The 27,319-nt window shown below is 38.9% G+C and overlaps 1 protein-coding gene across 4 annotated transcripts in view; it reads right to left on the reverse strand.

Annotated features, from left to right (window-relative positions):
- The window catches only part of grik4 (glutamate receptor, ionotropic, kainate 4), a 299,291-nt gene that overhangs the window by 165,514 nt on the left and 106,458 nt on the right, over nucleotides 1-27,319 (reverse strand). For all 4 annotated transcript variants that reach the window (XR_015095554.1, XM_086080252.1, XM_086080249.1 and 1 more), the window contains exon 3: nucleotides 12,142-12,275. Coding sequence is in view for 3 of the 4 variants with exons in the window: in XM_086080252.1 (XP_085936378.1) it covers nucleotides 12,142-12,223 (82 nt within the window). In the remaining variant the exon portion in view is untranslated. The remainder of the gene's footprint in view (nucleotides 1-12,141; nucleotides 12,276-27,319) is intronic.

Below are 27,319 nucleotides of genomic sequence, written 5' to 3' on the forward strand. Positions count from 1 at the left end.
GGTCTTCCTGTCCTCAGTTTCCTCATTCTCTTGTGCTTGTGTAATTTTTTTCACAATGCGTCAACAAATTTGTCTTGCTAACGGCTACCCTCTTTTTGAATGAAGTCAAGAAGGAAGGGAATGATTGAAACAATCAGAATGGATTAAACAATAATAGTCACTTTAATAATAAAAAAAAAAACATAATAATAATCATTTTTATGAGACATTTGGGGCCCCGGGCAATTGCTTGCGTTTGCCAAACTACAAGTTAACTGTAATGGAATCCAGCAGCTCACAAAAGACTAATGAGGAAAAGCGCTATACAAGAGATGCATGGATTACTAACCATTGTGGTACAGAAGCAAATCTTTACTTGCACTCTTGACAAATATGCAGTTGGCAAGTAATTATCGGCTAGTTTATAAACTGCGGTCTGGTGTCATAACTTTAAGCAGCAGTATGACTTTCAAACTATGTACCCAGCTGAATATGAACCTGCCCACTTGCACATCTAAGATGAATGAGCACAAAGGGAGTGGTGGATTTGGAACGATAGATCTGTGCTGGAAACTATCTGATAAAAGTTCCTCAGTGCCACCTAGGATGAACCAAATTGGTAATACCAAAAGCAATGGTGGAATGCGCTCCTAAAAGGAGTCCCTAGGCTTTAAGATACACAGAAGTGTATTGCAGGTTTATACTGTCATATGTTACAACTTGCAGACTCGTTAAAGAGGCAGCTCCAACTGTCTTGGGAAGAAAACCACACAAAGTTTTGTTTTAACACTATTGCATGTGATTGCATGGAACTGTTTCCTCTACTGTGCCATCACAAAATGTTATCACGACGGATGAAGAGTTTTCTAAACACAGCCGGCGGCATTCCACCCATCTACTCCACTGTCAACTCCAAGAATACCCAGCATGCATTCAAACATTTTTTTTCTTGTGAACATTTTGAGCTACGCGAACATATTTGGACTAGAAAAAAATATCACTTTACAACTAACTATACGTGCCTGCTCTGAATACACAGTGTGATTCACTGAGCCTTGTCACGTAAAATGCATTTGATTGGTCCTTACTCTTTACACTTCCTCTGTGCATAGATTTACTACTGTAATAAGTGTAATCACCAATTGCATTACTGTTGTGCTGGTTAAATTCCAGTTTTTTGTCAAAATAATGGAATGTTATTACACTAGGGTCTATATGGAAAAGCATCTAGGTCTGGAATAAATAGTTCCCAATAGACAAAAATGTGCTCTGCACCACCATGGGATCGATAAGAAAACATCAACACTGGAGATGCTGTACTCGTGAAGATTGCACTAAGCCCATCTCGGTGCGTAGTAAACATTCATTGTAATTACTATGTTAATAATTTAACTACCAGGGTTTTCAAGTAAGAAGGTTAGGGAAAGGTTCCTATGACTTAATTTTAAGGCACTCAGAGGATTTCTGAGCAAATGAGCAAACATTAATTTAAATTCAGTTTTAACAAAGCACTTGAGGAAACATTCATTCACCAAGGTGCATTTTGTGTTGTGTGTGTATTGAAACACAAACAGTGACGCTATCCGATTTCCTTAATAATTAATGTGGCAAACTAGCACGCATAATTGCATAACATCGCTCCTCTCTGTCATTGCGGTCAATAAGAAAAAAACGTTTGCTTCGCCCTTAAGGGTGTTTCACCTTGCGACACTGCTACACTCCACCCAATCCGTATTAAAACCAGAGATTTATTATAAACGCTCCCTCATTGATAGTACCGCTGGGTGGAAATTGTCCCACTATTGACAGAACACACTATTGTGCTCAAAGTCAAGTTAAGTGGAAGCTTCACAGTACAACACAATGCAAGCTGAACTTAGTAGCGGTATATTTCCAATTAGTGACCGGCACGAGGTAAACGGAACAGCCAACTTACAATATCTGTCGGGACACAGTAAACAGGTTAGAGAATGGTGAGTTTCTCTGTCAACCAAGTTAGCATTTAGCATTAGCGATTGCTGTCCATCTTTCAAGGTTTGTTCACGCCCCCAACTCATTGACGAAGATTGACTACAATTTAATTTTCAGTGAAATGGTACCATCCCGGGTTTTAATTTTTAAAAATCTGGTCCCATTATTTCCTTTTCGAAGCATTTCTAAGCATTGTTAGCTGCAAACTAAGTGACTGTAAAAATGCAAAATAAGCTAGTGGCAAGAACACAATGATGATTTGTCTATTTTTGGCCTTAATAAGCCGGTATAAGAGTTGATACGGCTCAATTGAGAAATGGACTATTTGCTGCAACTGCTGCTGCTGACTTGTGCGTATTGGCAAAGCAGTATCAATCATACCCGTATTGGACTCCACTACCTCCAGATTTCAATTTCAATAAACCTCACTGCATGCGTTTGTACCTCCAGGCACACATGGAGTTTGTGTGCTGCATAAAACAACATGCGTTTCTTGACACAACCTTGGTAACCCACCCTGAGAATGTTTTTATTTTATGTATTTATTTGTTAACAAGCGCTTGCTCACACGTTGCAAATATAATGCAGTGGGTCTGTCAGGGGGGATAATGGAAAAAGTCAAACAAGGGGGAAAGTTTGAAACGCCAACAAGCGTGACCCACTGGCATTATTACTACAGGGATGTATATGTTATTTGACATGCAGTATGAAACCTATGCAAGGACATTCTGTATGGAGGTAAATTTGGTGCAAAACTAACTTGTGCAAAAAATTTGTACCTGTAGAAAAAAGTCTAAATTTGTATCTGTAAAAGTCGTGATTTGTATCTGTAAAAAAAATGTGTGCCTGTAAAAAAAAAATTTGTGTCTGTAAAAGAAATTTGTACCTGTAAAAAAAAAATGTGTATGTGTAAAACAAATTTGTATCTGTAAAAACAAATTTGTACCCGTAAAAGTCATGATTTGTATCTGTACAAAAAAAAATTCGTACCTGTATTAAAAGTATAAATTTGTATCTGTAAAAGTTGCGATTTGTACCTGTAGAAATGACAACTTGTAGTCAAAGAAGTCGCCACTAGGAGTCACAAGTGGGTTTTCTGCTGCTGTACTGTGACGTGAGTTTTGCCCCAATTGTTGCGCTACAAATGTAGCAAAACTAATTTGTACTTGTAGAGCGCCGTGATTTGTACTTGTAAAGAAGGGGGCGGGCTCTGGTGAATGAAGGGTTGTTTTGACCAATCAAGTGAGAAGGATTTGAGCGGATTGGAGCGCAACCTCATTGGTTTAGCGAACGACGGTGGCGGGACTCGCGGAAGGATACAAGCAGGACACATCGTCGCCAACCAACATACATATTAAGAATACTTCTTAATATGTATGTTGAGGAAGAATACTTCAGTATTCTTAATATGTATGTTGAGGAAGAATACTTCAGTCGACTGAAGTATTCTTAATATGTATGTTGGTTGGCGACGATGTGTCCTGCTTGTATCCTTCCGCGAGTCCCGCCACCGTCGTTCGCTAAACCAATGAGGTTGCGCTCCAATCCGCTCAAATCTTTCTCACTTGATTGGTCAAAACAACCCTTCATTCACCAGAGCCCGCCCCCTTCTTTACAAGTACAAATCACGGCGCTCTACAAGTACAAATTAGTTTTGCTACATTTGTAGCGCAACAATTGGGGCAAAACTCACGTCACAGTACAGCAGCAGAAAACCCACTTGTGACTCCTAGTGGCGACTTCTTTGACTACAAGTTGTCATTTCTACAGGTACAAATCGCAACTTTTACAGATACAAATTTATACTTTTAATACAGGTACGAATTTTTTTTTGTACAGATACAAATCATGACTTTTACAGGTACAAATTTGTTTTTACAGATACAAATTTGTTTTACACATACACATTTTTTTTTTACAGGTACAAATTTCTTTTACAGACACAAATTTTTTTTTTACAGGCACACATTTTTTTTACAGATACAAATCACGACTTTTACAGATACAAATTTAGACTTTTTTCTACAGGTACAAATTTTTTGCACAAGTTAGTTTTGCACCAAATTTACCTCCATAATTCTGTTTTCAGGATCACTTTGTGCTTGTCATGGGATGGGGCAAGAGTAGGAACTTAGCAAGCTGTCCCCCTCTGTGCATCGGTCTCACCAGGCTTTACCTTCATATGTACATCTATCACAAGACAGACTCTCAGCCACCCACAAAGCTCCACTGATGTCAGCTTTGGGAACTTGTGCAAACATAACATAGGCACAGCGTTCGTAGTGCAGAAAATGGAGAAAATTGAATACAGCCCACCAAAAATCCTTGAACAAGTGCTCCCAAAGTGTGCGGAGAAAAGGGGAGCAAAGCAGGAAGAAAGGGATTTGCTTGCCTTTTGTCTGACGAGTGTGCGGTCGCTGCTGCGGGGTGGCTTTGCAACTGCTCCTTAAGAAATAATATCTAAACAAAGCTGGTAGTTTTGTTTACCTTGCTTCAGGTTTTATGGTGGATGTGTTTATTGTGGTGGATGTGTTTATTGTGCGCAGTGGAAGCGTTCACTCACAGTGAATATGTGCATGCCCCCGTATGTTTTGTATGACGGGGAGGTAGGATGTTGACGTGGATTTTTCTTGATGAGGTTAAACATTGGAGAGATCCAACACATTCATCTATTTTCAATGCTAATAATTCTATTCAGGGTCACTCCAATATATTTCAAAAAAGGAGGAAAGGAGGAAATGCCCAAATGACTGCTATTAGACAAGGACCCGATAAAGATTTTTTTTTTTTTTTAAGTCAATGCATGATCAGCTGGCTCGGGATCAGTCGGTATTTTGCATGTTTATCCAAAATCGGTGATCAGCTTTAATGTCTTAATTTGCCCGATCTATCAATGATGTCATTGATTGGCTGTGCAAATGACATGTTATAGTCAATGTTTATCAGTTTTTGGGGCTTATTTATTTATATTTTATTTTTCCTCTGATGCATTTCAATTTGTGTCAATTATTTGTGTATTTTCGCTATTTGTGACCGGGCCAGTCGCTATCCCCCACGAATAACAGCAGTTGACTATAAAGTAAATATAAAAGTTTAAATAGATATATTTATCCATCTTGATCATCAGTTTTGTTTTGTTTTTCCAAAATTGCTGATTGGCCAAACCATCTTAATATTTTTTGCTGTGTTAATGCTTAGAACGAGGGATTCTTGATACCACTTTTTTCAGACCTATAGCAGTATAAGCACTCAACTATTCAGTAGTCATCGGCTATGGCAGTTAGCTAGAATCTACACTTTCGCAGCAAATCACCTAGGGCCTGCCCTGGGCATCACATACAAGCATATGGCTGAGGTTTCAACAATATTCAACGATATCGTTTTGACATCAATGTGTCTGTGAGGCTTTTTGGAGTCAACAAAACAGATCAATACTCGCTTCACTGTTCAAAGTTGATTGATAATATAACAGCATCACCTTCGTTAAAATTCAAGTTGTTGCAAATGATTTCCCAGGTCAAAGGTCTCGACCTCAAAACAGGTCAGGACGTGATCCCCCTTGAATCCAGCAATCTCTTCCAGTAAACAGACTTCTTTCATTGGATCATTATGTTCATGTGATCACAACGGGGGTGATACTGCGTATAGCTTGTAGCTTACAAAGTCTGTGACAGTGGACTGTGGGAGAAGAAAATTGGCCTCATTTAGTGGCAGTTGCACACGGGTTCGCAATGTACAGTACACAGAATGTCTAAGGGATTCTGTCATCACTGAATCCACTGTGAATTCATCTACAGCTTTGTATTTAAAGTTGGCATCTTCACATCACAAGGCGCACGCTAACCATATACGGTATGTGTAGCGTAGTAAGAATGCCCGTGCTTTGTGGGAGGAGATCACAGGACAGGATTTACATCTCGAAGCTGTCCCTCGAGTTCTCCGGATCGGTAAGAGAGCCGAAGGATGCTGCCAGGGAATATGATAGGTGCTCTGACCCATTATGTTAGTGTGACAACAAGCCTCTCAAGAAGTCGAGGCGGAGAAAGATTGTGAATAAATGGGCAAGTGAAGCTAACAAATAGAGACAGCCTGGCCCTCGATGTTTCCCTGAGGACTTAATCATGAAAAATGTTTTTCCAACAAATGTCAGTGGCGGTGAAAATAGTCCGTTCTCAAACATTCCCCGGCTGCCCCTGTGCACAACTCAACCCTGATATACAGTGAAATGGATGCATATATTTCTCATAATGGCACTCACAGAACAGAATTACACTTGGAGACTTATATAGTTTTAATGACCTGCTAGTTTTCTGTTTATGCTCCTCTCAGCATGTAGTAGCTAGGTTATTTATTTATGTATTTAATTACACAATGCTAATAATGCAATTGCAATCAAAACATATTGACTGATCTTTGATCTTCAACAAATGGTGTAAGCTCAAAATGAATATCCAGTCTTGTCAGTGGTTTAATAAAGCAAATTTGTACTGTTGGGACTTAGTTGATGGGGGTCTTAGTAAGATGGCGATACATTATTACAAGCAGCAAGAGTAATTGAGTTGTTTTAGTTTTTTCTTAGTATCACACTGTTGACAAATTGGACATTTAGGACATTAATGAAATGTTTTTATGTGCTGGTCAGCAACACACAGTATTACGCAGATGTATTGCTCTAATATCTTGATTATATCCCACTTCATAAAATTAAATGCTTTCCTAAGAGAAAGTCCACCACTTGTAGCTCAAATTACTACGCTGCACTTATAGCTGTTGAGATGAGGTCACCTTCAACAGCGATAAAGTGTCGCGCTCAGGTTAATGCATCTGAAATAAATATCCTAATAATATACCGCTCTCAATGTTATCATTTGCCATGCAAGTTTTTAAATATGCATTCCTTTCACAGGAGCTTATTTAATTTATTACAAAGGTTGAAGTTTGAATGCGTTTGGAAGAACATGTTCTTTGAAATTGATATTACACAAGGCTGAACATTTTTGCGTTTTTAGAAAGCAATATTTGAATGATTAATACCAGATAAAAAGCTTTTATACTCATATTTGATGCTGGATGAGGCAGAGTGGGTGCGTGTATGTGGAGATTCACTATGCAAATGATGACTGAACACTGATAAAGGGGCACGGCCTTCCATTTTTCCTTGTTGAAAAATAGACAACAACTTGTTTGCCGGAATGAATTTGCTATCTCTAATCTAATAGGCCATTTTATTCACTAATTTGGAAAATCCAAGCACTATTACAGTAGCATGTGGTGGTGATTTGGAATTGTGTAATCATATTACATACTAAATCATCCTATTTAGTTGGGTTCCCAGGCATAATGGCATTCCTTTAATAGGATCTGTGTTTGCAATCATTTCTTAAATTGATTTGTACTCATTCGGTGGAAGAAACAGAATCTGCCTAGATGTTGTACAATTGTAACCCAAAATCGTCAGTCGTCATACGTGACCTCATGGACGATCAAAGCATACGTTAAAATGGGAGTGTCAGTGCTAAAACGGCTAACAAGATTGGAATGTAGCCACTTCACTTAATCCCCAAACACCCGAGTCGCTGACCAAAGCTCAAACATGGCCGTTCGTAACGGTATGTGATTGTGAATGTGAAAGTGTGTAGTTATGATAAATAGTGACGTGCGGTCAGGATAGGCAAGGTAGGCGCTGCCTACCCCAGGCTGAAATTAAGTTGAAACCGTTTGGCTTTTTCTATTCATTTTAATTATTTCTTTCATTTCAGAAAGCCTACACTACCTATAGGTTTAAAAGTGACAACGTGGTGATTTTCATACCTCATTTAAAAATGACTCATTACTTCGTCTGGCCTGCAGGCAAAGATGCTGCAAAAAATTATCCTCTTGAAGGCACACCGCTAGTGTGCTTTCCCCAGCCCTGTCCGCGTAATGATGTGTGTTCGCTCATGCATAGTCGCAGTAGAAAAGTCCTTTACGTAAATAGGCAGATCGCTACGCAGCCTTTTTACGTCGCTGTATTATTCCTATGCAAACATACGTTCGCACAGTGCATTTGTGAATTCAAAACACACTTAGTGCACAACAAAGTGGTAAGATGACGCCACTCTGGAGAATATAAAACTATTTTCACGCCTTTCTTTTGAGGGAAAACGCCATCTTTTGGAGGATGGGAGACCAACGCCTTAGCTACCGGATCTTCAGCAAAGTAAGGGACAAAGAATTATTCACTTTTCACAAAGAATGGTGCAAAAGGAAAGATTGGCTTTGTGGATGTGCTTCGATTAACTGTCTGCTTCACTTTACATGGTGTTTGGCATTGCTATTGCTAGCTTGATTTTGTGAGGAGTTAGTCTGTTTTACAGCGAGATATTCACTTTATTACATTCTTTCCTGGCGTCCAGGCGGGTTTGAAATTGTCCGTTTTTCATTGTGCGGCAAATGGGAGGCAGAGTGCACTGCAACGTTTACTGTGGCTGGCAGATTGTGCACTGGCTGACGGTGGCCCAGAACTTTAGCTGAGTGGCAAGTGTTGAGCTGCCGATGGGTACGAACCCCGCTCGAAGTTAAACAAAAAAAAAAAAAATGTAAGACTTCAAAAGAGAATAATGTTTTTTTGTTTTATTTTCTATTCATACAGAGGAGGCATATTTTAAAATAGCTTGAATGTATTACATCTTGTATCTGAGTATCAAGTATCTCGAGGTCAGGCTGAGTGTCCTCTTTTTTTGGAAATGAAAATATGGTCACCCTAGGATACGTCGTACACTCGCTTGCCGACACACAATTTGTAATCTCTCAAATTCACTTCTGTTTTAGTTTTGTGTCACATGGAAACTAATGAAATGAAAGGTAAGGCTGTTTTAATGAAGTTTAAAAACGCAGGAAGAGTATCCCAGTACGATACAGTGGCTAGCAATACTGCACTAGTATTAGCACTATAAACAAGCTAATGCTAGGCACAGCTACTATGCTGTTAGTGTCTCTTATTCATAAGTGACAAACACGAAATAGTATCAAGTCTTTCTTAATCTTTTGGCTTTTTGCCATGTTCGTTCCAAACAAAATACACAGCTCCTAAGGTGACAAGGTAGGAAAAAATAATTTGCGTTCCCACGCAAAAACGTTTGCGTTCCCCTGGCAAAGATTGCGAGATAACGCAAACGTTTTTTTTTTGCGACAGGACGTTTTTTTTTTTTTTTCATGATGATGTTGATGTACTTCCGGGTCGTCTTACGTGTGACCAAAAGCAACGAGGATGGAGCATGTAGTGGGAAAGCTTTCACACTGCTGTACACGCTCCATCCTCGTCGCTTTTGGTCACATGGAAGATGACCCGGAAGTACATCAACTCGTTAATAAATAAAAAAAACGTCCTCTCGCAAAAAACAAACAAAACTTTTGCGTTATCTCGCAATCTTTGCGAGGGAACACAAATTATTATTTTTTTCCCTACCATGTCACTTTAGGGGCTCCGTAACAAAAGACAGCCTCATTATAGGGTGATGAGAAGTACTGTGGCCATCTTAGGCCACCATTATATTCGCTGTCTCAAATCAGAACAAAATGGGGGTTGACCACCCAGTTTCCATTGTAATAGTGTATTGTTTTTCTTCATAGAACAACAGCATGTTGACTAGTTTATGCTTTACTCCCTTACTGCCATTTTCCAGAGCATCCTGTGGCCATGGATGTGGCGCAGTGGCAGTTAATCAAAATCCTGCGGTATGTTCTTTTACAACCACTATGCTCATCTATTTAATTTTAGAAACAAATGTCAATTTCAAAAGTGCCGTGCCAAATGCACAGCGAAGATGTATTGAACTTGAGGCTGGCAGGCCCTGCTGGGGAGTGTGTAGCATTCGTGGAATGCTGCTTTTGGCCTTGCTGCATTTAGTGCACGCCAGACAATGACAGTATGCCAAGCAGGCAGGCAGGCAGGCAGGCAGGCAGGCAGGCATGACTCAGGGGGCAGTCATGTTAAATACCATCTCCTGGAGCGCAAATGGCAACACTTTGAGCTGGTGTTAGTTTGGATGTGTTTGTGTTTCTTTGCATTGTGTTCGTATTCAGGGCACACAGCCACCCAACCACAACCATTTGACACAAGCTGTGTACATGACATGAGAAGAGAAGGAAAAACTTCCCTGCTGCCTAATTATCCATCAATAATGCAACTCAGATAAACATAAACCAACAGTGCTTTTGTGCATTTGGGCAGACGAGGCTTTAAAGATCACAGGGGGAGCTGGTACATTTTAAGCAATAGTAATGAAGGAAGACCAACATGATTGCGGTATTGTTGTCGCATCTAACGACGTTAACAAGCGGTGCTGTTTGGGTTGTCATGGCAAATGAGCAAAAAACATGTTCTCTTGAAACAAGACAATGGCAAGAAGCAAAACTCCAAATAGATAAATAAATAAATAAATAAGACATGTTGACATTGCTCAATGTTGACACTTAGTCTGATCAAGGTTTGGAGCACTGGAGGGGAAAATGGCCTGCTTCTTCTCTTCAACTATGTGCAAAAAGATAATGATCTACTGTATATTCAGTTATTCACATTGCCTCGATAATTGTGACTTTTTCCTCACTTGAACTTCATGTTTTCATAATTACTGGATGAGATTTCTCGAGAAAATATGCATCCGATATTTTAAAAAGAGCCTAAAGCAACCCATTTTCAGAAAAAAAGAAATTCATTTGAAAAGATGGACTTTTTTTTTCAAACTCCAATTGAAAGTGCACTGCATGCTCCCAGTCAAGAAACAGTTACATGTTTAATGTATGGGTTGAGTTAATGTTCCAACAGACTTTTAATATCCACATGGGGATCGTAAGAAGGATTTTACATTAATATTAATGTACTCTGCTCTAACCTGAAAACACCTCTGTAATGGGGAGCAGAAAAAGAGATGGTGGGAACATTCAAATTGAGTTGGTGGTTCAGGTGTATAGAGGACAAAAAAACAACCCCAAAAAATTCTTAGCACCATTGCTGCATTGCTTCATGTGGTGCCACCGACAAGCATGTTTCAAGTTAGTTACTAGTGTAAAGCTGGTTCTGCCTCCTTCAGACTGTCCCGAGGGAATCGTACATAACACTAGGTGCTATTACACTCACACTCATGCCCAACAACGAGGGAATTACTTACTTAATTACTATAAAGCTGCCGTTATGCATGACTAAATAGTATCCATTAAATGTCGTGCATTCTTCCTAAGGTGGTGTGCGGGTGGCGTAGCAATATGCCTCTCAACAAACCATATCACTGTCAGGGAGCAACCATTTTGCCATTTGCTGTCGACTGACGATGACATCACAGTTACTCAGGGCTCAGCTTCAGAAAATAGGTGAGCTGTGATTGGTCGTTGCCTGAGCCCTGCCAAGTGGCAAAATGGCCGCCCCCTGGGATAGATAAAAATGTCTGGGTTTTGCTTCATAATTCATATTCCACAAATATAATATTAATCAGAATGTTTAGACTAGTGAGGTGACATATAACATATTATTGTCAAGAAAATGTTTAAGGTTGACTTCCTTTTTAAGGTTGGTGGCGTATTGCATATGTTGAGCCAATTATCCACCTACAAGACCCCTGCCATTGCTAACCAGTACAACATACGTTTACCAATTTAGTTAATTTATTAATATTAAAAACTATGTCCATCCCTTGTTTGCCAAAAACCTGGCATAAGACTTACAAACAAAAGCAGAGTGCAGAAGCAAAGAAATTGGAATGAGAAGATCCTGAGACAAAACAAGTGTAGTTGCTTTTCAGAAGTGAAGTACCATTTTTGTACCACAACTGAAAAGTGGCAGAGTTAGTTTGGAGCAATTAAGAGACTAAACAATATCAATAAGCGCACAAATACATAACAGCTGTTTATTCATGCTGAGTAAGCATTGCGCTAAGGCTAATAGCTTTGACTGCTAGCTTATTCACTCGGTAATAGACATGACTCTTCCCTTCCATTTGGCTAATATAAGAGTAGGATCAGAATAATTGTTAGTTTTCCAGACTGCTAAATCACATGAAGAAGGTAAAGCAAGAGTGTAAAAAGTATACAAAAAGCAAGAGCTAACCTAGCGACTAGCTCCAAAATATTGCACTAGCATGAAATCAGAGATTAAAAAAATACATTTAAAAAAAGTAAGAGTAAGACTATAGCCTGTTACTGTATATGTGGACATACCTATTCTGAAGGAGAGCGGGCCACCAGAGGTGCTTGTCACCCACATGGCTAAGAAGAGCAGAAGCGCCCAGGCTGTGAGCATCTTCTATGACTCCTCATGGGTCCTGCCCCGGGGGTGCCCCTGTCACAGCCACCTGGAAGACACAATGAACAGCAAAGTGAGAGACAGCAGGTATGTAGAGAGATGGTTGACGGCGTTTCAATTAACTTGCTGGAAGCTAAGCATCTGTTAAGCTCAATTCCAAACTGCTGTGTGGCGCAAACCTTTTCTGAATGTGTTTGTCGTCTCTGTGTGTCTCTTGTTGCATGCTGGGAAACTATTAGTGAGAGTCTGAGCTGCCAACTCAACCTGAGATCTGCAGCACGACATTTAATTTCATTGTAATCGAATTATCTGTTTGCAGAAAGCAGTAGGAAAGTACAAATTTCATACAGCAAAAGCCAATGACCTGAAGCATTTTAGGGTTTTTTTCCGGATTCAACCTCAAAGCTACTGTGTTGATTAAAATGCATCAAACATGGGATCGTCGATATACAGATAAAGTAGTGTCATACGACTTAAGTTTGTTTAACGACCATGGTAGATACTAATGAACATGCTCATAACGCTCAAATCATCTTTATCCATTGAAATGACTGGAAATACCAATCCGTTCCAGCCTCTCCCAAAAATATTTGTAATGCATTTTAAATTGAGAAAAATAGCACTCTATTATTGTACTAGTAATGACAGTAGAATGGAATGTAGACAAACTAAAACAGCTTTTGCTACATGATTTGCTTCATTTCAATGGACATTGTGTCGATCCTTCTGGTGTGTGCACCTTGGCCACACGGGTCACTACAACAGACATACAGATAGGGTCTTAACTCCTCAATAAGCAGCAGTAATATTCGCCGTTCTTCACAGAGGATAAATAATATATGCCTGTATTGTTTATTATCTGTCTATGCGTTGCCTCATTGTTTGTGTTCAAATATCTGTTGCTTAAAGGTACGTAAAACCAACGCTATTTTTATCCCGTCTGTGACATTTACCATTATGTTAGCATTTAGCTAGCATAAGGCTAACAAACAGTAAACTTCAATTGGGAGTTGCCATTAAAACCCAGTTTTTGAAAACAATTATTTACTACTATCTACCAAACTGCTTCTTCTTGTTAAGTTGCGTTCACTCTCACACACACAAATTTCTGCTTTTTGTCAAAGCTAAAAATAACGGCCGAATGACAAATCTGGGAAAACTCATCGGGTCACTCGTATCTTTCAGCCACCACTATTTATCATTTATGAACAACCAAATGTACTCTTTAAGGCAACGCAAAAGATCAAACTTAGAAGACAAAAGTTGGGAAAGTAAAACAGTTCAAAACAGCATTAGCAAAGCGGAAAGATGTGAAACAAGTTGGCAGTCAGATGTGAAGCTAATGAGGCATTTGGAAGGCAAGGACATCAAGTCCCCTTTTATCGAACTCATTTACGTCAGCAACAATAAATGGGGTCTTATTTATACACGCTATAACAGTGCGGGATGAGTTTTGATGTGATGATGTGAAGCAATGCTCGCCAATAACAAAAAGCATGCAAATAAATCCCTATTTGTTTGGTTGTTGTATTAAAACATAACTATAAAAGGGTCCTGTGTGTTTGGAAACTTATTAAGGTCACTATGAGCAAATGATTGTCTGTACTTTGGATGAGGTTATTATATAGATGAGATCTTATTGTGACTCTAGACAGGACAAAAATAAGCAAAAATATACAACTGAAAACAATTAAATAATTGATTTTGTACATGTTCCGAATAATTTTTCCACATTAACCTCAGAGATATTTAATTTAATGTTCAATCATAATTCAGAAACAGGGAATCAATCTAGTATATTACAAAACTGATTTTGCGTCATTCAATTTACTGCATACACAATGTTGATTACACAGTATGCGATACATTTTAAATTACAAGATATGCACTCAACAAGAATGAATCAAAGCCATAATTGCAACAATCAATTTATGAGTAGTGTAACTACATTTCATATATCCATCAGATTTTTTATTGTGCAACAAAGTAATCTTTTAAATGCGTTTCAAAATGCAGCCACAGATCCGATCGTTGAAAAAAAAATAAAAAATCTGTTCCACGACACTGACTGGAAAAAAAGGATGCTTAATTAATCACTTAATTCAAGTCCATCTGCCACCATCATAAAATCTTTATTAACTGTACAGACAATGTTTTAAGCAGCATTAGAACACTGGTAAATGCATGTATAAACAAGAAAAAAAAACAAATAATGATGAAGGAAAAATTTTGGGGGGAAGCACTAGAATATTCCGAATTTTGTTTAACTGTAGACTTAAGAGCTGTTAATATTAAAGCATCCACTATTAAACTTGATTTAAAAAAAATAATAATAATAAACTGCACCATCAGCCAGCCAAGTCTCAGATTTCTTATTCAGATGATCACTTTATCAAGGTGCTGAAGGTGCACTAGCTTCTTCTAAGCACAGATCAAGAGACGTTTTTCCCACTTCCAGTGTTCACGCTCCATAACAAAGAAAGTCATTTCAAAGCAGTTGAGGAAGGTCAGTGAGGTAACCATGACAGCGTGATACAGTAATGCTAATCAGACAGGACAAACAAAGAAGCCTCTAAAGTGTGTCAGCGTGATCAGGAAAATGCACAGAGGACAATGTCAGACCTGTGAAGTTGCAGACACTTCAGTCAAAACGGGAACAAAAGGAGTCATTGTTTTCATCAGTGCTGTTTTTGGCTTTTGGAACAGCAGGAAAATGCCAGGAACAAAAGGTTAAACTACATGTTTTTCACAACCAACGTGGCCATTAACCTTGAAAGATTCCTGCCTTGTAGGACCACAGTTTCATTTCAAATAGTCAGAAATCAGGGCCAAAAGATTGTGCAATTTGGAATTTGATCAAACTTTATCTAAAGGCAAACCACTGCCAAGCAAGACTTAAAAACATGCTGCTAGACATTCTTTCTTCCTTCATTTAAAAAGGTAAAGCAGGTGAAAAAAGTTTCCTTCACAATGCTGGACTTTACCACTGTCTAAGGACGGACTGGCACACACTGACAAAAAAAATTATAATAATAATGGCCTTTGATGTGTTTACTTTGCTGTTTATACTTTAAATAAATTAATGGACTGCTCACTCTAACTGTCAGCCCACCGGGCATCTGCCCCTGTAAGCTCGATGGCCAGTGCATTCCTGCTACCGTCCTGAAAATTAACCCCAAAAGTCTTTTTGTCGTAAATCAATAAATATAATGTAACCAAAAAATACCAGGAACAACAAATTTCTAGCTTGAATCTAAAATTATTCTAAAATTTAAACATCTTCAAGAATGTTTCATACTACAAAAGAAGTTAATGTGAAATGTGATTTAATTGCAATTTCCACCGATGAATCTTAAATCCGGAAGCTGCAGTCTTCAGGTAACAGAGAGTAGCTGACGTCATGAAGATGAATAGATGGAGGCTGATGGCCGACACACAACTTTGGCCGTTAACGCATTAACATGGAAGACACAAATCCCCATCACTGCATTGTCCAACCTTCAGTTGCTACCTTACAGATGTCGTCAATCTAACCAAGTGACGTCATGGACAGAAGAAGGTCTGATGAAATGCATATCATTAAATAGACACTGTGTCCCAATTAGTCACCGAGTGTGTCATTCACTTAAGACAAATAAACATCTCTATTTCCAATTAGCTAACAAAAACGTGCAGTAACAAGGACATCAAAATAGTTAATTGCTGAGCTCATTTGAAAGCCTTTGCTAAAGAAAACAGCACCACCTGTGTGAAAACAGTCTCGAATGGATTCAACTGTGAAGTTACTACTGCTGTAAACAGTATTGGAGATGAGACTATGTGCAGAGGGCATCTTTAAGGACGATTATCGTTCCAGTCGACTTTTTTTTATCTGCTTTCCTCTTTCTCCTCTAAACTTATTTTTGTTTTGTTTTAAACTCCACTTTCGCCAGATATAATTTGTAATATACTGCACCTGTAGCATTGTGACAAAACGAATCAAAGGCTCCCTCCCTATATAAACACCTCCCTCATTTGCAGTCAGTCGGCCGGTGTTTGTGATTTGATGCAGTGAGCAGAAAGTTTGGAATAGTTCAAGAGTGTCAAGAAATGATTATCTCGTTATTCGGTTCATGTTAAGACTTTTCTTCTCAGTAGTGTGAGCCAGCTCGCATATGGCGTGCGTTCTGCAGAGAGGCTGTGTGGACTATGAGCAGCACGATCGTATATCTCGTTCTTCAGTCGCCAATTTGTCAGGACAATATACGTCCAGTGGCAGTCGAATCCACTCCGAGTAGAATCTGTGTGATGAATGGAGCCGGTGGTTAATCACGGAACACATCTTGTGCTATCGTCACGTGATGGATCGGCGCAAAAAGTACCCGCCGTGTATCCTGTGTGACGGACACTCAGTGAATGACCATAAAACATCACAACTCTGCCTTTTAGACGACAAAAAAAGTTTCTGAATCAGAGGGATGTACTGAACGGCGAAGGTTTGTGAGTGTTTGCAAACATTGTGAATGTTGTTTTCTCATCAGGGTTCATTCAAGGTCGCAAAGACGTTCACCAAACATTTGCCGTTTTAATGTTTTTAAATGCCATTCAGCTATCAAACTTTGAACCTAACATTTTTTTGCCGACAAGAAAAAGTGTTTGTGGCCATTTAAAGTGCTGGCGAACGTCTTTGCGACCTTGGACAACCCGACGAAAAATCAACATTCACCAGCCTCACAAGACACAAACCTCCAACGCTTGGTGAGATACTGGCTTTTGTCGCAATTCCTCTTAGTAAGTCACAATGTCCCATTACTGGAGATATTTTTTAGAACAAACCCGTGGGCTACCCATGTTGTCCCTGGGGCTAACTAGTATCTGCTGGCACATTTAAGAAAAATGAACATTAGTGCATAATCAGAGCAAAAAGGCATTTGTGTTTGGAGTATCTTGTCTAGCTGTCACACTGTCGAAGGACAGAAAAAAAAAGTTAATTGGAGGCAATTGACTTTGCAAGTAGCCAATCATATTGTGCCCTGCATAGACATCCCCTCAAAAAAGCAAAGAAAGGCTCATTACCAATGACAGCCAGTATTAAGGGTTATTGAAACCTTGACTTTTTAAAACCACGGTAAACCGTCACACCGGTAATCAGCCCAAGCTTATCTACACGTTTGTGTGTAGCGACCCTGGAGTTGTGGTCGAGTTTTAAAAGTTTCAACCATTTCTGAGGCCATTGAGGTATCTGAATGTGATTGGATGAATCAAGTTGGGGGTGGGGCCAATACAACAGAGGAGAGCGAGGAGAGAGATGCGACTTTGGATTTGAAGGCGAGAAAATATTAATAATGTCTTATCAACTTTCGTTAAAGCCCTCATTCCGTCCAGCAGTGGTGGAAAGTACTTTGTTACTGTCATCAAGCAGATTGTTCAGGTATATGTATTTTAGGTATTTTATTTTGTTTACTTTTAAACACGGGTATCTGCACTTCCTACTCCTTGTTTTATTAAAAAAAAAATCTTCACTTTGATCACAATGTGACGTGTTTGTGTTATGCTCTAAAATTTTACACTGCATTACCAAATTAGTTAATTTACAGTCATTGTGTGTGACACCTAATGTGAAAGAATAAGGTGTGCGACAATGGCAGTGAGTAGCAAAACAACACATAACTGCAAGTTCCTGCATTACATTTGCTGAGTAATTGCAAACAAGGCCCCAAGGAGAACATGATAGGATTGTCAACACTTCCAAATAATTCCTCAGACCTTTTGTTGGAAATCTCGGCAAATAACAGCTGTAAAAAGGCTGCCCTCAGGACTTCGAGAAGGCGAGCCTCAAATGAAGGGTCTCTTCCAAAAGTAATTGAGCACCGGAAATTCCTTGCAGCTTATTTCATTATGCTCACAAGAGGATTTACCTTGCTTCATTCTTCATGGAGGCTGGATATGGAGGAGGCATGTTGTCAGCATTGCAGCATGTGTTCGTGCCAAGAGTGCATGTTTAGTACGCCAGCAACATGAAGGATGAGATTTCCTAAATTTAAATTCCTTCCTCAAATGTTGCAGATAATACTCATAATAAGCTTGGCAGCTACTACAGACTCTAAGCTTTTTTTTTTCACCCACAGGAAGTGGAAATGAAAGAAACAAACAAACAGCTTGTACATAGCGATGATGTAATCAATATCAATCCAAGCACAAATACATATCAGATGCTTATTCAGGTTGAGTGATCATTGCGCTAAGGCAATAGCCTTGAGTGCTAGTCAATGCTGTCTAATATCCACGGGTCTTCACTCCCATCTAATCGTAGAGGTAGAATCTAAATGATTGCTAGTTCTCAAGACTAATATATCACCTGAAGAAGGAAAAGCAAGAGTAAACAATGTATGCGAAGAGTGAGAGCGAAGGGCCATTGAGGAGAGGTTAGACATCAATGATGCAAAAGCCTCATGAGAATAGAAAGCCTTACTACGCAGACCTGATTGTTGTGAAAACAAAAACAAAAAAAAATTCCACAGATTTTCTTTGCTGTGACTTGGTATGAATCGGTAGAGACAGGCAATCATAAAGTACTGGCTTGTATTTCATTCTCAGTTTGAGCCTGACCTGAATACTGAATAGGCAGCAGATTGTGAAACAAAATGTTGGCTATTGTAGTGTTTTGTCTTTGTTTCCGTTCCAAAAGGAAAAGTCGAGATAAAATCACCGCGACCGGTTCAGCAGTGTAATCATTGTGTTCTCAGCAAAGTTTTAAAAACAATCCAAGTGTTTGTAAGATATGTTGTACAAACAAATCAGAACAGCAGAAATCACAGGAACCTTCCAAACTCCAAGTTTGCTTCATTTGCACGACACAGACAAACACACACACACACACACACACACACCCCTCTGCAAAGTGTTTCTGTAAGAAGCCTTGGCAGACACAATTCAATCAGAGGTCAGACTTAGCAATCAAGTGGCGAGGTTGTCTGCACTGTCTCAATGTGGCGGGACGGAGACGATCTGACTGACAGGACAGGATAGTCTGACAGCTGCTTGACTTGCCTGTCACAGCGACAATATACACAATTCAAATATCACGACCGCCAATCAAACATCCAACGCAGAGTAATTCACTTGCAAATGGGTTATTACATCCGGCAGTCAGATCCAAATACACGTCACAAGCATAAAATAAGTTGTATACTCGAATTTATGCACGTACTGTTGAGCCGCGACTCTCTGAAGTGGCATCAAGCGGCGTGTAGATGGCAATAAATGTTGTTTATGACCTACTGTATATTCAAAAAGGTGTAAGAGAATACACGCACTATGAATATGCATGTGCTAAGTATCGCGTTTGGATTCACATTTAGGTTCAAAGAGTGAGAGAAAAACATCAGAGTGTTTGAAATGTTTCCACGGGAGGGGAAACAATGAAGTCGGTCGAGGGTTGTTTGAAGATTTTGCATATGGGAAGCACCGGCCACTGCTTAGTTCCCTAGAAGGACGCAATTCGGCATGTACTGGACTTTGTATCAGCAGTAAGCACATCATGAACTGCAAATGTGAAGTCCCCTTAACTGAAAGTGGAGGGATGCTATTGTTGATTCATTGCGCTAGGGTAGGGTTACGTGTTTTGACACCACATTACTGTACAACAAATATAAAGTATTTATTGGGAAAAAAAATAAAAACAAACAAAAATGAGTATGAAAGACAAAATCAAAACAAAATAAAAATAACTATAATGAAAAATCTCAAACTATTACAACATGCCCTCTTTCCATTCATACTACAGAGTAGTGTCATCAGGAACATCCTCCTATTTTGCATGCCTTTGTCGGCTCACAGCACGAGCATTCGAGCAGGACCCGAGGCAGTGACAAACCGTTAATCGATAACTATTGTAGCAGCACAAGCAGGCTCTGCCCTCCCATCCATATATTTTGTCCAGTTCCTTCTTTCACCGCAATTCACAATGTGCAATCAAACGCACTCAGAATAAGGTGAAGGCTAACGTGTAACAGCTCATAATGAAAATTGCCAATTGAGTGGTTATGAGATTACTTTTATATAAACAAGAATATTATGTATACATTGGAGCCTCTCAAGTCGAAAGGCCTCTTGTTAAAAACGGAACAATACTTCCCTCGTGAAATAAGACTCTAAAATTGCACATAATTTAAACAGCATGATAACAAGCGAGACATGATGTCATAGTTTGCCACCAATTCATTGAATAGCTTAGCATGAACTCTTTTGCTTTTTTTGTAACTTATTCCAGAGAACGTGAAGAATCTCACGTCCATCCGTTTGGCTTATCGATTATATGTATCGATATTTCCCGTTGCGGGACTATTAAAAGGCTTATTTTATCGTATTCCTCTATAAATGTAACTTTTCTAGGCAAGCTAACAATTGTGTCTGATTGGTGCAATGCTCTGAATAGAGAGGGGCCGTATGGACCGAGTGGATAGCCTCACAAGTGGCCGGCGGAGAGGCAGAAATCAGTGTTATTTCATGAAGCAGAAGATGAGGGCAGAAAGGAAGAGAGAAAAGGGCAGCTTGAATCAAAGATGAATGCGGAACATGCTCTTATCTGATCCATCACCACTCAAGTGTCTGCCTCCGCCGCCACTGTCCTCCACTGGACTGGTACACTTGGTGTGTTCTTGAAATGAGCGCGCAAGTCAAACTGCTGTGTTTGACCCTCACCTCTGCATTTTATGGAGTGTTACTGTGTGCGCCGACAGTGTGGTCAACAGGCTGATCCAATCTCTTTCATACCACAATCTTTGGAATGCCAAAGGCAGGTATAGAGAAAACAAGAAATACACCAATAATAAGCAGACAAGCCTGAAAATCATTTTGTCTGCAGATTCAAGCAACGTCGCCTCTCACTTGGCGGAAAGCACTGGAGGGAAACAAACTTCATTTCAAAATCAATGTCCCACTAAATTGTAACAGCTTGTCACTCTGGTTTAACAGCTGCATTGGTTAAGCAGCAAGGGCAGCGATTTATGTGTGTATAAGCTTCGTTAGTCGTTCTCTTTTTGCACACAAATGGAATACAACTGCCTTTAAGTAGCATATTAGTAGAGGATTTCATGTATGCGAGATGTATTTTAGCAACACCAGTTAAAAAAGGGAAAACTTAATGCAGACTTTTTGATTAAAAATAAATAAATAGCTGCAGCAAGAATAAAGTCTTTCCAAGTAGCATTTGGCAGTTTTGATGGACAAGTGGAAAATCAGTCAACCGCACAAAACGCTTTGAATATACCACAAAAAGCAAAAGAAACACACAATTAATCCTTTGTTTAATATTTCCCACACCAGGAAGGATTTCACAATTGCTAACTTAAAACAAATCAACAAAGGTAAATATGGTATGTCCACATCTACAGTGACAAACTATAGTCTTTCTCTTACTTTTTTTTTTTTATGTATTTTTTATTCTCTGATTTCATGCTAGTGCAATATTTTGGAGCTAGTCACTAAGTTAGCTCTTGCTTTTTGTGTACCTTTTACACTCTTGCTTTACCTTGTGAATAAGCTAGCAGTCAAAGCTATTAGCCTTAGCGCAATGCTTACTCAGCGTGAAAAAACAGCTGTTATGTATTTGTGCGCTGATTGATATTGTTTAGTCTCTTAATTGCTCCAAACTAACTCTGCCACTTTTCAGTTGTGGTACGAAAATGGTCCTTCACTTCTGAAAAGCAATTCCCCATGTTTACACTTTTTTGTCTCAGAATCTTACCATTTCAATTTCTTTGCTTCTGCACTCTGCTTTTGTTTGTAAGTCTTATGCCCGGTTGTTGGCAAACAAGGGGTGGACAAAGTTTTTAATTTTAATAAATTAACTAAACTGGTAAAGTATGTTGTACTGGTTAGCAATGGCAGAGGTCTTGTAGTTGGATAATTGGCTCAACATATGCAATACGCCACCAACCTTAAATAGGAAGTCAACCTTAAACATTTCTTGCCAATAGTATGTTATATGTGACCTCATTATTCTAAACATGACATTCTAATTAATATTACATTTTTGGAATATGAGTTGTGAAGCAAAATCCAGCTGTTTTTATCCATCTCAGGTGGCGGCCATTTTGCCACTTGCTGTCGACTAAAGTTGACATCACAGTTGCTCTGGGAACGACCAATCACATCTGACCTGTTTTCTGAAGCTGTGCTGTGATTGGTTGTTCCCTAAGACCTGAGCAACTGTGATGTCATTTTCACTCAACAGCAAGTGGCAAAATGGCTGCCTTCTGATATTGATAAAAACTGTTGGATTTTGCTGCTTAATTCATATTCCACTAACGCAATGCTAAGCAGAATACTGTATTTAGACTAGGGTTGCATAGAACATGTTATTTTCAAGATTTTTATTGTTTGGGAGGTTGACTTCCTCTTAAATAAATAAATAAATAAATAAATAAATAAAGACATAAATAAATAATGTGTGTAAAAATGTTTTATAGAACGCCAAATCACTTGGTCATTTGTGACCTGACCAATAAATGAGCCCTGAGATCAACCTCTCGGCCCACTGTACTTTTGCCAAGCCCATAGGGAAAATAAACCCAGTTGTGATGTTGCCAAGAACTACAACTGTTTTATCTTCTAGCCCCTTACACAAGTTATTATAACTTATCAAACAACATTATTCTGTGTCACAACAGTTGACATTTTGAATTTGGTAAGAATTATGAATGTTGTTTACTAATATTATTCCATCAAACGCACACTGGCTGTTCCTGAAACTGCTGAATGTCAAAGCGTACAAGTCTTTAAGCAAATGGCTCCCAATGAAATAAATGTCACTATGTTTTATAGACTGTACAGTAGTGTAAGTTGACTACATGCTCTTCTGCCAGGCAAACGGTTTTATAATTAAATATATAGGACTGAAGAGATGCACAATAAACTATTACTGTTTACTTTCTATAAAACAAAAAAAACTATTAACGGATTAATGCAGATGCAAATGTTGAGAAGGAAGCTAAATTGCAGTTATATTGCAGACAAGAGAGTCCTTTCAAACTGCACAGTAACACAAATGCAGTCAACAAAATGTTTGTAATTATTGAAGACAGTTAATTTACCAGGTACTTTAAATTTGTTATGTAACAAGATTGGACAAAGGGAACAAACTAAACAAGTAAATATGTAAATGAGATGGGATGATCTCTCTGAATGTTCTGTACTCGTGTTTTCCCGTCAGTGTTGGATTTTGCCATCTAGAGGAGTTTCAGATCAGAATCGGTGTTATTGCCATGTAAGTGAATACATTTCACATTACTGGGAATTTGTCTCTGTGACTGGTGCAGACATAAGACATAAACGAGTAACATTAAAATGACATCATATAAATATTCAAATAAAGAAAAAATATATTTAAAAAGATAAAACAAATCCTTCTAAGTAATACTTTACATTGGCCGTTTGGTTATAGCATGGATGGTTCTTAACTTTACATAGCTCATATGTTGTTTCCCTTTAAACCTCAAACTAGATGACCCCGCGACAAAAAAAAATATTAATCAACAGCCAATTCCACTGCATTCCTATTAATAACCGTTTTTTGTTCAGTATTCAAGTTTAACTTTTACAAAAGAAATAAAATAAACATAAAACTACATAACCAACTACATCTCACGTTTATAAAAGTACTAACCGGTATATTTAAAGCAAAAGTGTCCTTCGTTTTCAATGTTGTACCTTTCAGAGTTAATTTTAAATGTATTTATTTTGGTATTGCTGTACATCTGTACAGACAGACGGTCAAAAAGTTGTTGAGAATTGTACTTTAATTTATAACACAATACTTCAGGATTTTTTATTATTATTATTATCTTGCACTTGACAAATACGCCAAATATTTACAAAAAAAATAAATTAAACAAAGCATTTTCAAAAAATAAAAACTACTAAAAACTAACAAACTTGCTCTAAAACTAATTAAAATTAACTCAGTTTAAAAGGTTGAAACAAAAATTAAATTATAAAGAAAAATCCAAAACTATTAAAACCCTACTACTTTAAACACACTTTGAAAATAATTCAAAACACATCTGAACACGTACAGTATATTGAGAGAGAACAAGAGCATGGGATAATGAACATTTTGTACAAACGGTGTAACAGGAAACGGTAAACTTTTCATGATAAAATGAACCTACAGTTGTTGCTGTCTGTGGGCGTAAAAAGCAGGATTAAAGATAATGAGGATCGATATCATTTAACAAAAACTAGGCTGTGCTGAAATATTTCTGTTTTCGTTCTTCTTCATTCAAATGTAGTCTCAAACTAAATAGTGTGTCGCCACCTCATGGTCAACAGTGGAACCCCCCCCCCCCAAAAAAAAAAAACAAGAGACAAAACAAAATAGTTACTATATAAAAAAAACTATGTATTGAAGCAGCCATTATCTATCAGGTTATTTTCTTCTGCTTTCAACTTCAAGTCCCAAGAAGACTCAGACCTCTCAGTGCTTCGCTAATGAGGTACAAGCCAGACTTTCGTCTGATGCTACATTTACGGGCCAATCTATGAGCGCTCAGGTGGTTTCCTTCGCGGCGCTATTAGGGACAATGTACTCTTAGACCACTTTGCCGTGACTAGCAAGTCAACATTTCAACCATTAATATAGGACAGCTAAGAGTTCCTCCGAGTAGGCTACATACCATGCTGCTTCAGCCAGGTAAAAAAAAAACTACTCATATCTACTAGAATCTGAGTTTTGGGCTAAGATTATAAACAACATACACACCCTGAGAGGTAAGCAGCAGTCATGAGGGGATGAAGACAGTTCCATAAAATTTGTTTGGTCACGCTTGCATTATAAAGAAATGAGCGGTGATGGTCATTGCAGCTCTTGGGATCAAAAGTGAGTGCATTGTAGATTAATTAATTCAATAGATTTAAACCATAAAACCGATGTGGGTCAAGTATCTTATATAATTAACTAAAGGCTGCTCATCTTGGCACTTGTACAGCAACTAATTACTCTGCTGAATCTGTAATGACGTAAACAAGCGGAAGGAACACACTGCTGGTACGGACTGTCCGTTAAAGATCACACAGTGGTCTCTGAAACAATTTCAAACTGACAGAAGTAATACATAAAATGAACACAGGGGGGAAAACATCAACAAATGAATATTAAACACTGCTTTGGAATTGTGGTCCAATATAAAATTGTTCCCTTTTAAGACATTGTTGATTAAATACGCAGATAAATTAATGTTACACCTGGCTTGACCACAACCTTGGCCTTAGGTGGAACGCTATATGTCTCACAAAATGAGCTAAATATCAAGCAGCTGCATTTTCTTTTCTTCTTGTCTTTACATCACATGTTATGTGAGCCATTTAACTTGTAGCATTAAAGTGAGCCCGCTCAGTTCACCACCAATCACTCAGACTAATGAAAGATGAAAAGCAGACAGAGCAGTCAGGATGGCGTGTTCTTCACAGTTCTTGGAGGTTTCTACGGTGTGTAGCCATCATATTAAGCAGCCATTTCAGTCATCAATCAAAGTGGCCAGGCTGGAAAACGATCACAGATTTAGTTTACCTCTGTGACATCGCACAGTCGGCAAGAGAAATGGCTTGTACCTGCAGGGTGCAGGATAATGGAGGTTAGTATTTGAGGCTGCAAATAAAGCTTTAGCAGCATCAGGAGCCGTACAACGTAATCAGGAATGCAAACTTTATTTCAGGCTCTAACTTATAATTATGTAACGTAAACAAAATGCTCATGAACAATTCACATCTCTCAAATCAAACAGTGCAAAACACAAATTCCACACTCACTGAAGACTTTGGCTTCCATTTTTCCTCTTTTTTTTTTGTCTTTAGGATATCACTCAACAGAAGCCACGAGGTTTTGTGGAGGGTGAAGGCTTATTGAGAGAGATATTTGTCATTGACAAACAAAGGCTGCTTGTTTGAGGTCTTTGTTTACATGTTTACACAATGGCTACACGACCTGGTTGGGATTGTGCAGACACAGAACGTAAAGGAAGAAATCCTTACTAATGATGCTTTGGTTTTGCAATTAGTTGAGGGACTTCATCAAGTAGTAACATTGTGGGGTGGTGATGAAAATGGCCCCACATGGCCAGACAGAATCCATCCATCCATTGACATCTGCTTATCCAGGGCCGGGTAGTGGGGCTTAACAACCTAAGCAGAGAAGCCCAGAATTTTCTCTCCTCAGCCACTTCACCCAGATCTTACAGTCTCTAGATATAGTGGAAAGTTCAGATGGGAACTTTCACCAATCCTTTTTTTCGTTAATGCTCGCTATACTGATAATAACAACCAGGAGATTGCATATTCTCAGTTGAACTATTAACTGGATGCCAGAAAGATCGAGTACACAGCCGTGCAGCTTTATCTGTTGAATGCGGAAGAAGGTCTATTCTATTCAAAAAATAGTCTCTACTCGTATACCGTCTTGGCCGCCCACCCACACTGTGGACAGCTCAGCCTTGCCCATGTGAAAATGTGTGACCTGATGGTCTTAACTGGTTTCAACTGGATAAGTGTGCCAGAGTGCAGATAGATAGAAAGGCGCCAAGCCGGGACAGGTCACAGCGACACAATGGCCTAGCTAAGGCACCTATCTCATCATTAAGAGCCCTAATCTAACAATTCCCCGTTTGAGTGGCCTTAAGGGTCATTCTTGAACTTTTGACAAAAAATTATATCAATCGTCTCCCCAGTGTGTCCTGGTTTTCCCCCCGAGCCTCCTCCCAGTGACCGGAACACCTTACCAAAGAGACATCCAGGAGGAATCCTAAATGGATGACAGAGGCCACATCATCTGGCTCCTTTTATTGCTTTCTTCCTCAGTCTTAAAATCATACCAAGAGTACACTGTCTGGTCACATCGCCATCAGTTCCGTTTATACAGCTTCTCCTTCCCTTGGGTTTAACACAGTGGCAGCCTGTCTGTGCAGTCAGTCAAATAGCACGGGGCAGTGACCCTTGGTCACTTGAATCTTTATTTAAACAACGCATAAAGAATATGAAAGTATTGTATTCGATGGTGAAGTCAGTTTGGACTAAAGTGAGATGACACATCAAGAATTTTGACTTCCTGGAAATGTAATC

Source organism: Leptonotus elevatus, chromosome 7 (assembly GCF_054856555.1).
Source record: "Leptonotus elevatus isolate MCC_2025b chromosome 7, RoL_Lele_1.0, whole genome shotgun sequence".
Taxonomy (NCBI): Eukaryota; Metazoa; Chordata; class Actinopteri; order Syngnathiformes; family Syngnathidae; genus Leptonotus; species Leptonotus elevatus.